This window comes from Sparus aurata, chromosome 8 (genome assembly GCF_900880675.1).
Source record: "Sparus aurata chromosome 8, fSpaAur1.1, whole genome shotgun sequence".
Classification (NCBI taxonomy): Eukaryota; Metazoa; Chordata; class Actinopteri; order Spariformes; family Sparidae; genus Sparus; species Sparus aurata.
In genome coordinates this window covers 31,417,714-31,430,903 of record NC_044194.1, presented here as the reverse complement: position 1 = coordinate 31,430,903, position 13,190 = coordinate 31,417,714, and the positions used below count along the sequence as shown (strand labels likewise).

General features: G+C 38.8%; 1 protein-coding gene across 1 annotated transcript; it reads left to right on the top strand.

The window, feature by feature from the left end:
* The first annotated feature begins 780 nt into the window (after positions 1-780).
* Positions 781-12,477, top strand: gabarapl2 (GABA(A) receptor-associated protein like 2). The gene is made up of 4 exons (XM_030425757.1): positions 781-1,015; positions 2,723-2,778; positions 6,202-6,374; positions 12,211-12,477. The coding sequence occupies exons 1-4, from the start codon at positions 982-984 to the stop codon at positions 12,323-12,325; spliced, it is 378 nt and encodes a 125-aa protein (XP_030281617.1). The 5' UTR covers positions 781-981; the 3' UTR covers positions 12,326-12,477.
* Positions 12,478-13,190: the final 713 nt, after the last annotated feature.

The window sequence follows — 13,190 nt, the reverse complement described above, 5'->3', positions numbered from 1 at the left end:
AAGTCACAAGCTCCCCAACTTTCACAACTCCCGCTCTTCATACGCAGTTTACACCATCTGCTTACTGTGTGTGAACTACATCAGACATCTGACAACCGATGTAGTGATGTCTGCCATCTCTCCAATAAGACAAGATGGCAGCTTGTGGTGCCTGGAGCTCCTGTAAAATACATTTGAAAAAAACTCAACAGCAATTTCTCTTTTGAGAAATCATGACACGGTTACTATATAACTGTTTCCTTTCTACCGGACGACACCAGCAAACTGTGTCACCGCACAGAGGGAAGTGTGCATCCACCAATGGACAACACAGGATGTAAACATTGAAACATTCTTCTTTTTTAGTTACAGGTCCACGATTCTTATTGACTGAGCTGCTAAAAGCTAGCTAGCTTAGTTTGCTGGCCTATTCTCCACAAGTAGCCAATGTGAGCTTCTTTCTTTCATTCAGTGATATGGAAACTAAATAGTTCAAGGGAGATGAATTTCTCCAGCTGATATGTCTAAAATTCTTCAACTCAGATCAAACAATTCTCCTAAAAAAGCGGATATCATGAGAATAATGTAACATGTCTAGATAATTGGTGTATTTAATGTCTTTACAAGCTCATTGTACTTAATCATTTTATAAATGGTTTATTTCTGCATCCACAACTCTTGTCTTGGCAAGAAAATTAAGTTACTCGACAGTACCCTGCATGTGGGCCGCTCTGCACTGAGCGTGATGGATAAACTCCTGGTTAGACTGATTCTTTCCCAGAGCACTTGAAGGCAGCATCGTTACCACCACCCCTCTGGCAGACGGTGACGTCACCTTCCAGCTAGACGGACAGTTGGAGGCTTCGGGCAGAGAGACATTGTTGACGTTTTGTTTTGACCGCTTTTGTCTGGATTTTTGGACATCACGCCGACATTATCGGTACATTTAGAAGCCCGCCTTTCGACTCTACCATCACGCCTCAGTGCGGGGATCCAGCAAAGATGAAATGGATGTTTAAAGAGGACCATTCCCTCGGTAAAAGGGGTTTGGGTTGTTATGAAACAAGAGATGATCTTGTCATGTCATGCACCCTCCTTTCAGTTTTGCTCTCTCAGCGTCGATTTTGCCATATCATTCCACATAGGCTCAGAGGTGCATGCTCGTCACAGCAGCCTGCAAGAGACTGATGTTAATCCATAATGAATGAACGTTGCGTGACTTGCAGCGCATGCTAACATGTTCTCCCTGCAAGATGACCGCTGTCAAAATCGGGTTCACCTCACATTATTGATTCATATTATCCTTGAAACGCGTCTGTATTTTGCATGGAGACATGTTCATCACCAAATTCCATTTGAGACTCTAACAATGTAATGTTGCCTTGCGTACAGTAAAATCCTTGCGTACAGTAAAACCCTTGGTAACGCGTTGTTCAAGTGTGGTGGTTAAAATAGCCTACTCCACCAAGAAGCACATGAACTTTATGCACTTCTTCAGACTGCTCAGTGTTTACCATCTACCAGTGTGTAGTTTGCTGGCAAAAGACAGCAAACATTTCAAGTGAAAAAAAAAAATGTATAGAATGCACTATTTCTTATTGAAATAAGTAGTGTGTTAGATGAATGCCAAATTAAACAGTGTTTACTTGGTATTTGGTCCAGGGCTTTAAACATGTGACACTGGTATGAATATTTTGAGATTCTTAGGGAAACATTCAATTTCCAGATTATAAATTGAGTTTGGTGCAAAGTTCTCTCTGTACTCAGGTTGTCGGGGTAAATAATTTTGCTGTTGTTAACCTCCTCAGCGTCTTTGACCTTCTGAGTAGATATTGTCCCACAAGTCTCCTTTTTAAAGAAACACCCAGAGGAAACGAAAATTGGAAAAGAGATCTCAGTAGTGTCTCATTCATTTCTCCTAGACAACTATGAGATCTATGTGAGACCAAAGTGAGGCTGTGGCTGATTTCTTCTGTTTCTCAATTGTTTCTCCTGAGAAACAGGTGCAGAAAATCTCAACTTGGGCTCCCTGTAAGTTTCAAAGGAGATCTCATCAAGCTCTCAGTGAAGTTTCAGAATGTCTCCCCAGTGCTGGAAAGGAGCAAGGTCTAAGCGGTAAAGTCTCAAGCCTCACCTATTGCTCCTAAGGAATTTTAGGAGAAACAAATGAGAAAAGTTTGAGACCAAAAAAGTCTACAACGAGACTGAAATGAGAACTCTCATTGAGCTCCTTTACGGCTCCATAGCCATAAAGGAGCAAGCTTTGAGCAGTAAAATTTTCCTCTGGGCACTGCTGCCAGATTGATAGAGATGTTTCCAAAAGTAGGCCTCCTATCTGGGCTAATGAAGGCGTGCAGCGTGTTGAGCCTAAGTGGATCCACCGCATCTCATCACCCATGTCTCTGGTTAATGTCTGCCTGCTACATCTGGTCCTGCCCACAAAGTGCAGTAGAAATAGATGCACTATCGCTTGCTCTTTGATAATGATAAGTACTAACATGTTTAGTATAACTTAATAAAGGCCTGGTGTGATCCATGATAATCACACTGCATCCTGTACATCCACTCCTCTCTCTGTTCAGGCTACTGCCAGTGTTTATGCTGTCCTTGGTCTTGCATATGGATCACTACATGTGACTAGGCTTGGCCGTATTTTGCAGTAAGGCACGAGAGGGGATTCCCAAGAGGCCTTACTCATCCCTTTAATCTCTGACTTCCTGTTTGTTTCCTGTCTCTCCTTCAGAGCACCGATGTGTGGAGTCAGCCAAAATACGCAACAAATATCCTGACAGAGTACCGGTGAGTGAGGGGGAGGTGTTGTTTTTCAGCAGTGGGATGGGGGTTAAGGCTACACATGGAGCGAGTGTCAGAAATTCAAGAGATAAGGAGTAGTGGCTGGGAGAGTGAATGGCAGTTTTGGATTGGAAAGAAGAGAATGAGAGAGTAGTAATGACTTGATAGATGGATTAGGATTTAGATACAACTCAGAGAATCTGAGTTTTAACTTTGACCTCTGTGTAAAATCCAACTTTTCTATGACTTTCCATAAGTGCCTTCATGACTTAGTGAGTTGCCCATGTCTGCTTTGTCAGTGGAGCATGCCAAAGGATAACTTTTTATGTCCTGAAAAGTAACCTATTAGTAAATTGAACATGATATTCTATGACTTTGAACCACCCCGTGTTAGCAACGCCACTGCGTTAGGACTCAGCAGGTAGTGGTCACTTTAGATCTGCTCCCCTTCTTTTTACTGATATATTGGACTAATTGTAAACCTTTTCTTACCACTTAAACAGTGTTGTTTTTACAATGTCACTTCAAGTATCCTGATAATAAAATGCGGAAGTACCGTTCCGGGACTGTGATGATATCTGCCAACCTATCATGTGGTTATTTTCCTTGTAGAGCTTGTGGATCTAACAAGGGAAATCAGTACAGATGCATTATACTATCTTTCATCATTGTATTGTTCCATTTGAAAACCTCTCAAAAGACCTGCCCTTCTACTGCCTCTGATCGCGTGACTTTGTTGGCTTCGTTCTCAATGATTGACTCAAACACACAGAAACAACCGACCTCTTTACTCATTCTCCAGCAAGGCTTTCGCTTCAAGAGACAGCCAGGCACTGTGTTTACTGGTGGGGAAACTACGGCTCACAATTCCCTTCATTCCCTTTAATTGGGCCGGGCAACCAGACTAGGATAGGTATATAGGAATTTATTGAGCGAACTGAAGTGAAGTGCAGAGGTATTAGTTGCTGGTTCAGGTTGTGGTAGCAGGTGGAGTTGTGGGGCTGACAGGGGAGTTGGCAGCGGCTCAGTGGGGACACAGGAGCAGGAGACACAGGTGTAACGCAGGTGGAAGACAGGGGAACAGGTGTAGGCTCAGGCTGTGTGTCAGCTGAAGTGGTTGCTGGACTCACCACAACGTAAGCTTGAGAGCACAAGCTGGTGGAATGAGGCATAGAAGGCTGGGTGGCGGGGTGGCTTATGGAGCTACGTCTTGGAGGTAAACCAACACTGGAGAGGCTGAGGAGAACCAAGGTGTGAGAGAGGAGGCTGCTCCAGCCAGTACAAAAAGTACAAACAACTCAAGAACAGCCACACCAAAGGTGTCTTTATAGCCTAATGTTAGCTTTTTACTTTTGGCGATTCCATCTACAATTCAACAATCATTAAAGTGGTTAAAAGCAGTTAATTTGTGATGATTACCTTGCTGGTAAATATCACAAACTTGTGTTTGCTTAGAGCAAAAAAAAGTTCTTATTTTCTGCAATAATCCAAAATGCTTTTAAAAATCCCATAGGCTTCTTGTAGAGGTAACCAGGGCAATGCTAACTTCCAGTCAGTCACTACCTTCTAACAAGAAAACCTAATATCTGCTCCTTTCATGTGATCTGTTTGATTATATCAAACATTTTTTATTGAATTTGTAAGAATTGATTTGTGGTTCTAAACCTTGTCCGACCCTGTTTTTTTGATATTTTTCTCACCCAGGCTCTGAACACCTCTGAAAAAGACATTGAGGTAACTTCTGCAACACTGGCAGTAAGGGGATATAGCAGTGCTGAAGACTGACACCTCAGATCATTGTTGCATACAAAGTGATGTTTTGGACAACACAAGGTGTTAAACTAGCTGATCTGAGGAAATCTATACGAAGAACCTTTTGTGTGGATGATAATGCCTGTTAAACTTAATCTCTTTAACTAGTTCTTCCATTCTGCACCTGTTAAATAACTGCTGGGAGGAACAGGAAGAACACAGAATCAGACAACAATGGATCAAATAAATGTGTCGCGTGAAAGGGGTCACTTGGGATTAATCCACTGAAAATTATCACCCTGCTGTTTCCTTCACTTTAGTGAAGTGTTGTAGCTTGTTTCATCTCAATGTTTTGAATTTACGGCAACTTTACCATGTTTATTTAGTCCCAGTGCTTTCATCATATCCATGTTTCTGACACAGCAGACATCTGATTTCAGTAAAAAAAATGCTCTGGAAAACCCATCGATAGACTACCTGCCCAGCACCAAATGGCAGATAGATGGAGTTAGTATCTAGCTGGTGAATATAATGGAGCATTATGCTGATAATATTTCCCCCAGGTCTTGTTCGAAATGGAAAAAAAACAGACCTAAAAGGAGAGTGAATGCACTTACATGTGTTCAGTGGCCAGAGAGATGACTCCAAATGACCAATAATGGCTGGCATTGCCACAATTGTTTTTCTCAAACTAAGGTGTGGCTGTGGAAGCAGGAATATACACATAACATGCAACCAATCACTATCTTACCTAAAACTAAATTGAACTTCAGCGAGGCACAACCACATTTTGTCATAATGCTAACAGTTTTGGAGATACTCTGTATCCAGAGATGTATAGTGGTTGCACATTGTAGAACAAAAAGAATCAACTTTTGTATTTGGTGGTGGGCAAAAACTCTCCAAGTGCCACTCTTATTATTTGGAGTTTTATTACGTACTGTAGCTACCCTTACAAAGTATGTACTGTTGCATGCAGTGTGTGTACAATTGAGACTTACTACTTTATTATAACACTGTGCCTTGGACTCAGACTAACCCTCTGGCTCATACATCCCTTGCAGCCTGTAGCAAAAAAAGTTAAAAGAAGAAGTATGCAATCTGGAATGCAGCCAATGAGCTGTCATCAGTCTCTGTTTCTCAGTGGCTCAGTCAGTGTCATGTATTCTCCACACTGACGAGGTCAGAATAGCCAGTAAAGCATTCTGGCTTGATTACTACAAAAGGTTACCAGATGCAGTAGGACATCCTGGCATGTTTGGTATTACGGCATTTGGTATTATATTAAATATGAGAGTACATGAAGACTGAACTTCAACAAGGTTCCTGAAGTGGCTATTATAGGACGTGCAAGACCCAGCTTGTCAGACTCAGCAATAACACTGATATTGGCTGCTCTAGCCGATTACATTTCTCTCGCAAAATGTTGTCGGCTAGAGCAGCCAATATCAGACAGGTTCCAGAAGGACCAAGTCCAACAAGGTCTGGCTGTACTTCGTCAGGATCAGACAAACTGATATTTTTGTTGAATAACAGCCATAAAAGTTATTTTACAGGAGTGAACTGCAAAGAGCAACTAACATTAACAGCTGTGGATATTAGCGTACTGAGAACTTAATCCAATGTCATATCATATAGTGTTAAAAGCCTAATTTTCTGTTGATGTGTTTTCTCCAGGTGATTGTGGAGAAGGTGTCTGGCTCTCAGATAGTGGACATTGATAAGAGGAAGTACCTGGTGCCCTCTGACATCACAGTGGCCCAGTTTATGTGGATCATCAGGAAACGTATCCAACTGCCTTCAGAGAAAGCCATCTTCCTCTTCGTTGACAAAACTGTTCCCCAATCCAGGTGAGAGCAACACTTCATTCAGCTGTGATAGTGGAAGACTCTGTCAGATAGTGGACTGCTGCTGTCCGACTCTACAACCAGCACTGCTCCCAGCAGACCTCATGTGCACTGTGCAATAAAAACTCTACACATAACCCCATTTCTCATTTTCATGCCCATATTCATTATTTGTCAGTAACAATACACTGCCACACTGTTAACAATTACACTGTCATTTTGTACAATATTATGTATATACAAGTCTATTTTATTTCTTACCTTCTTAGTATATTGTTTATTTTTACTATTATTATTGTTTATTGTAATATAACTGTCCTTTTGCTGCTGTGACACAGAAATGCCCCCGTTTGCAGGACAAATAAAGGAATTCTGATTCTGAAGTAAGGTGCAGTGAGGGAGGGAAATCTTTAATCTAAAATCAAAATTGTTTCGTGGTTTCAATCATCAAACTACATCATTAGTGGTACGTAGCACTGAAGCAAATTTCTCCCCTTAAGTGCCTGTGGTTCGCAGTGTAGAGGCCACTGGAGACTGTGGAGCTTTCTGCTCATTTCTTTATGGTAAATCAGGTCAGTTCTCAGAGTTAATGTTGAAATCATTTAATGATAGTTTGAGATAGTACTAGTGACATCTTTCTTTGTATTGATACTTAACAAGTATCAATGAGAATGGTGTAAACATCGGTCTGTGGAAGCATATTGCTGCCAGGAAAAGAAAAATGGATGGCAACATAATATTATCAATTTGTTTTGTTAGAACAAAATGCTTTTTATCTTGTTACAACAAGAAAGGTTTCACGTTATTACAAGATTCACATTATATTTTAACATCATAAAATGACCAGTTTTATGTTATCACAATATGTTATCACATTATAACATCAAGTGTTTCACGTTATAAGAAGATAAATAGTATATTAAAAAAACGTTTTTTATAATGTGACAAGTTTGTATGTAGCAATAATGTGAAAATTGTCATAACATAAAAAAAATAAAAGTCTAGAAAGTTAACCTCTTCACAGGATAACACTGATAGTGATCTGTTTTTCTTTTATTGGATGGTAGCAAGTCACTGCTGTACTTCTGCATTCAGCTTCTGAGTAATGAAAATGCTCTCATCAAATTATATGAAGCTACATAAATTGAGCACATCTCTCCTTATGACTACTGATGACTACTTGCCATCACCCCAGTTGGAGAAGCCCAAAATTTATAAAATTTTGTCCAACCCATTTAAATCAATGATGATAGACAAAATATTAGAAACACATCTGTAACACAGTAATTCAACAGCACCACCTGCTACGTCCTCTGAAATCATAGTACAGTTAATAACCATCTCTAAATTAAATATATTATCATATTAACCTCCATGAAGGAAAGATTTACTGCTTGACTGAATAGGTTTAAGATAATTTAGAAAACCATGTCACCATCTCATAGTTTGTCTACAACAGAGCAATGACAAGCTGCTTATAATAGTATCATGTCATGTCATCAACATTTTTTCACCTCCAAAATATTGATATCTATATGGTCCTCAAATATCTATCAACTGGCTCTAAGCCACATTTACTTGTTTTTTATGAATCTTGTACTTTAAGGGCCTGGCCTCCTTAAATGAATATGCAGTTAAAGCTCAAGTCTGACCTTCCTATTTGTGTGTAGTGTTTGTGTTTATCTGTCCATCTGTGTTACTGAAAAGCAGGAACATGTGACCTCTTCATGTGTGAGTAATCAATCTCCCTCTGAGGATCATGAAGCCACACCTGTGCTCTCAATTTACACTAATCTGATTCATGTCACACTCACATCTATTGAAATGCTGATGTGTTCCAAAAACATGTAGTATATCTGAGGAATCTGACCTGCTTCTCACAGCGATTGTGTTGATAGTATTTAAAATGTAAAACTGGCGTACATATATTCCTAGCATGGTACTATGGTACCACGCTAATGAACGAAACCTGACCACATCCAGCTGGGATGTGTGATGTGACGATATGTCGAACTTCGACCTTTTAACCTATAGAAAACACTGCAGCTTTGTATTTCTTCATTCCAAAACCTAGCCTGGAGTCCTTGAAATATTAGTATCCCCTAAAAGTTATACTCTTTACTTTCTCTATTTTTCATCAGCACTTTTGCATGTACCTAAATAGTAGTATGTAGATAGTCATTTTTTATTGGTAATGGCAGAATCTTCCATTCATGTCCCTATCTAATCATGAGGGAATCACAGGAAACAATGCGTATAGGTTGTCCAACACAGTCTTATTGTATATGACTTAATAATGATTTTTTAAATATTTTTTATTTAAGAAATGTACTTTCAAACACAAAATGATTTACCAGCACACACAAAGCATCTTAACATGGTACATATTTAACATTAGATTTTAATCATTGTTGCATTTTGAAACGAAATCAAACACTGTTCTCATCAAAACAGATTGTGCAACGGTAATTTCCTATAAATCATAAAGATTGTAAAAAGAATAAAAAGAAATGTGCAAATGACTGTAAAATCATCCACTGCATTAAATCACATAACAGTTGCAACAATGTTTGACAGGCTTCTTTATTAAAACAAAGACTTTGTTTGGCCTAACAATACTACCGTCACCACTTCCTTATTCTAATGCTTTATCTCCTTACCTGGTAACATGTCTCACACTATTTTCCAAGTTTTATGGGACTCTGGAAAGAAATTCCCAAATACTGTGCCCTATTTGAACATGTGAATGGATCTATTGAATGTGATCCCCCCTCTGACTGAAAGCACAAATGTTAAAGGATAAGTTTGCCCAAAAATATAAAATTCAGTCATTATCTACTCACCTCCATGACAATGAAAAGTCGGGTAAAGTTTTGCGGTCTACAAAACATTTCTGGAGCTTCACAGCAAGAGAGCGTTGCAGCATTTGCCGAGACAACTGAAGTAGATGGGGACTTAAAAAACAAAACATAAAAAAAAACAACAACTAACAAATGGCTTTAAACAGCTCATCTAAATCCCCTGCAGTATGAAGATCCAAAAAGCAAGTTCAGGGAGCAACCTTAAAACCTAACATAATATAATATATATATATATATATATATATATATAATATAAGACATCCTTAAATCTGGGACATAGACTAATATAAAAGAAGACTTGGGAATAGCCCTTTTCCACAGCAGACATCTTGACTATTAGAAAAGGCTCAGGTGTCACTAATAACATTAACTATGGCTTTGCTCCATTCATGTGTCCCAGTAGAGACAAGGATGGAGAATTCAGCCATTACTTTTTCTTATTTAGAAAGTCAAAATGTTATCGGTGAAAGAGGTGTGTTTTGTATTTCAGTTCTCCTTACTAAACAATGCCGTGACAAAATCATACAGATCTTTTAAAAAACTGCAGTACATCTTTTTCTTTCTGTCAGTTTTTCCAAAAATTCATAGATTATATCTTTTATTTTCTCAAACCTTCTTCTCAGTTGTTGCTTTTCCCTACTTGGTGCCCATGTGTCCTTCTCACTAGCCCCAGGGTATTAAGATTTATACTTCATTAGTCATATTTTCAAATAGTATGTTTAATCTGTAATGCTACAATAACTTTAAGAATGAGGACCAGTTTTTGGCTCAGATAGCTCTGTGATTTAACTATGACTGTTTGAAGGAGGGTTTTAGCAAACTTGATAGTATTTGCTGATACTGATACTGATACTGGATTTTTGAGGCCAATGCTGGTATATAGGAGTTTAAAATAGAAAACCCCCTGTGTCAGGTAGCTTACATACAATTTCATGTTCTTATTTTACCTCTCATTAAACATGCATGTTTGATGCTTTGATAACAACACTTCCACTTATGTTGGCTGAATTTACCGTTGGGGTCAAAGGAAATGACAGTATAAGTTTACTTTAAACTAGCGGTTAGTTTGACTGGTGGTGAAATGTCACTGTTTGGTAGATTGCTTTATCAAATACAGTAACTAAAAGAAGCACAGCACAAACATCAGACCACCATGTTTAACCATATATCTTTAAAAGGGTCATTTGTAAGACATGGTCAGAGTTTTTGTTTAAAACATTCACAAAAATGAACTACATTGTCAACAGAGTGTGAAGAAACAATAGTGTTGACATTATTTCAAAGACATCTACAATATGTATTGTGTGGTGAAGATATAGCATGCTAATCAGCTAGCCCTGGCCTGTTCTGTATCATAATACCACTTTGTAACTCACTTTTATGCTTAGCCTTGTACAATCGAGAGGATGTCCAATATGCTCTGTTGATAATTTTGAAGAGTATTAACCTTTTAACACATTAGTTCAGTGATTACAGCAGAGAGACCTGTCCTGCCTCCTAATACCACTTTGAACCTCAAGAGGTGATAGTCGGATAGCCTCTGAAGCTTCAGCTGGTAGATGTAAAAGTGGCCTTAGTCTAGTCTAAGTAAGCAAAATAAACTCACAAAATAGAAGGAAATATTTTTACAGCTATTTTCCGTAACAAAAAGAACACTTGCAACTTTCTCTTTTTCACTGAGCTAAGACAAACTTAATTGCTTTATTAAATCACCATAAAACACATACCACAGCAACAAAATAAAACTTGTCTTTCCACAGTCAGCTCTAGTTTGGTTAAAATATTTGCAGACTAAGATGTGAAATCATTCTGGCTATATACAATGCTTTTGGCCCACTGCTGATGACTGACTCTCTTGCTTTCTCTTTGTCTCTATCCATCTCCCGCCTGCTGTGTCTTCTCTTCTTTGGGTCAACAGTCCTGATTAGACTCACTGTATATCACCTCTGTAATGTATGTTTTGTCTTCAGACTGACATCTGTCAGACTCAGAGGCTGTGTTCAGTCCCAGTTTGCCATCCAGCCACCTTCACTGGGAGGCCGGTTGACTGAGCCTGGGTGACCCTGGTCATTCCCTCTGTCATCTGAGGTTGCTGTGCAGACAGACTTTCTGTCAGCTAAAAGCGAAAACTCCACTGCTAACAGAGCTAGTTGCTGATGGCAGGAAGTTCTTACAGCCAAAGATAGCTAGAGCAAAGAGTAGCAAGTTAAGTATAGTTAGTAGCTGTATCTGGTTATGCTTCGCCCTATAGTTTTGGAGCTACCTTTGAATTCTGGCCAATCCCTACAATTTACACCTTTAAATGTTATAGCTACAGCTGAAATTGACAACAGAAATAACAATGTTTGCTCTCTGTTAGACAGCCTATGTAATGGAAACACTGTTTCAAAATTAGATCAAACATACTGTATATTATTTGGCATTTCTGATCCAATACATATACTCATGGTAATTGCTAGAACTTATCTGCTGACATTTACATTGTTGGCCAGCAGAAGGTGAGCAACAGGAGCAGTCATTTACTGACTGTACTGTATAACTTAGATAATATAAAACCCTCCAATAATATCTGCCATGCTTAGTAATTGGTTGAGTTCAGCTCAGTTAGCAGTTTGGATGATTCCTTGAGAGACTTTGGAAATAGAAATAACATGATCTATGAATTCTTAACTAAATATATATGTGTATGTACGTGTTATGTCCTTCAATAACAAGGAAAATGTAAACATCTTTGTACCACCAGCATTTCTCGAATTGGATAGCATTTTCCTAAATATTTATGTTTTCGCTGTTGCATGTGTTTTGTTCTGAGGATCCATTGCAGGTTTAAGAACAGAACACTGAGAAATTCCATTGATCAGCAAAAAATAACCACTATTGGAGGCTTGCATCTTCACAAACCCATATGTAAATATAATCAATTCTAATTGACATTGTGTTTGATCTAATCAGAATCTGGTTTCTGCTGTGTGTTGCAGTCTGACTATGGGCCAGCTGTACGACAAGGAGAAGGACGAGGATGGCTTTCTCTACGTGGCTTACAGCGGAGAGAACACCTTTGGTTACAAGGCCTTTTATACAGCACGGGGTTAATGGTTCACTTAATACTAGTGACACACACACACACACACACACACACACACACACACACACACACACACACAGTAGGGCCTTACATTTCCTGGTGTACAATGTTACACAAGTAATGCACCTACACACTTGGCACAGACATTTATTTAGGGTGGAAAATTAACTACACCACAATCAAACAGTAAAGAACCTCTAATTTCTTTTTGACAGTCTCAGATGACTATAAGTGTCAAGAAATACTTGACTTAATGGTTGGTCTTTTTACTGCTTTAAAGGTCAGTTGTGGAGAGAAATATCTTTAACACTGCCATAAAACAAACATACAAACATCACCATACATTATAATCAGATATAATTAATATTCCTGATAAAAACACATGCCAATCATCACACATTGCCCAATCAAGCTACATTTTCTTTCAGTCCAGATTTGTTGTCACTGATATTTGTGTTATAATGAAGTGAGAGAGAAACCCTATAACCATGTGAATAGAATCATTAACCACATTATGGATGTATTTGTATGACTCATATCATGTATAAAAAACTTGAGTATTTAACTTTAATTTCCCCTCAGCACCATGAGAGGCCATGAGAGCGGAAATAAGCGTATGAAAGAAGGCAGATCATGCTACTTAGATGGTGCATGATGGTGCTCAGGGCCAGGGACCTGCACCAGTTCATGGGATGTTACTGAGTGCTTGCCAGTCTGGATATTATGTATTTGCACATTACGTTGTCTGAACAAATGTCAGCATCATCCACGATTCAGACACATGATGCCAACAACAAGCCATGACCCTCTTTGAACTGCTAAAGATATCCAACACTTGAAGTTTATTGAGTCAAATGTTGTGATATTTTTACG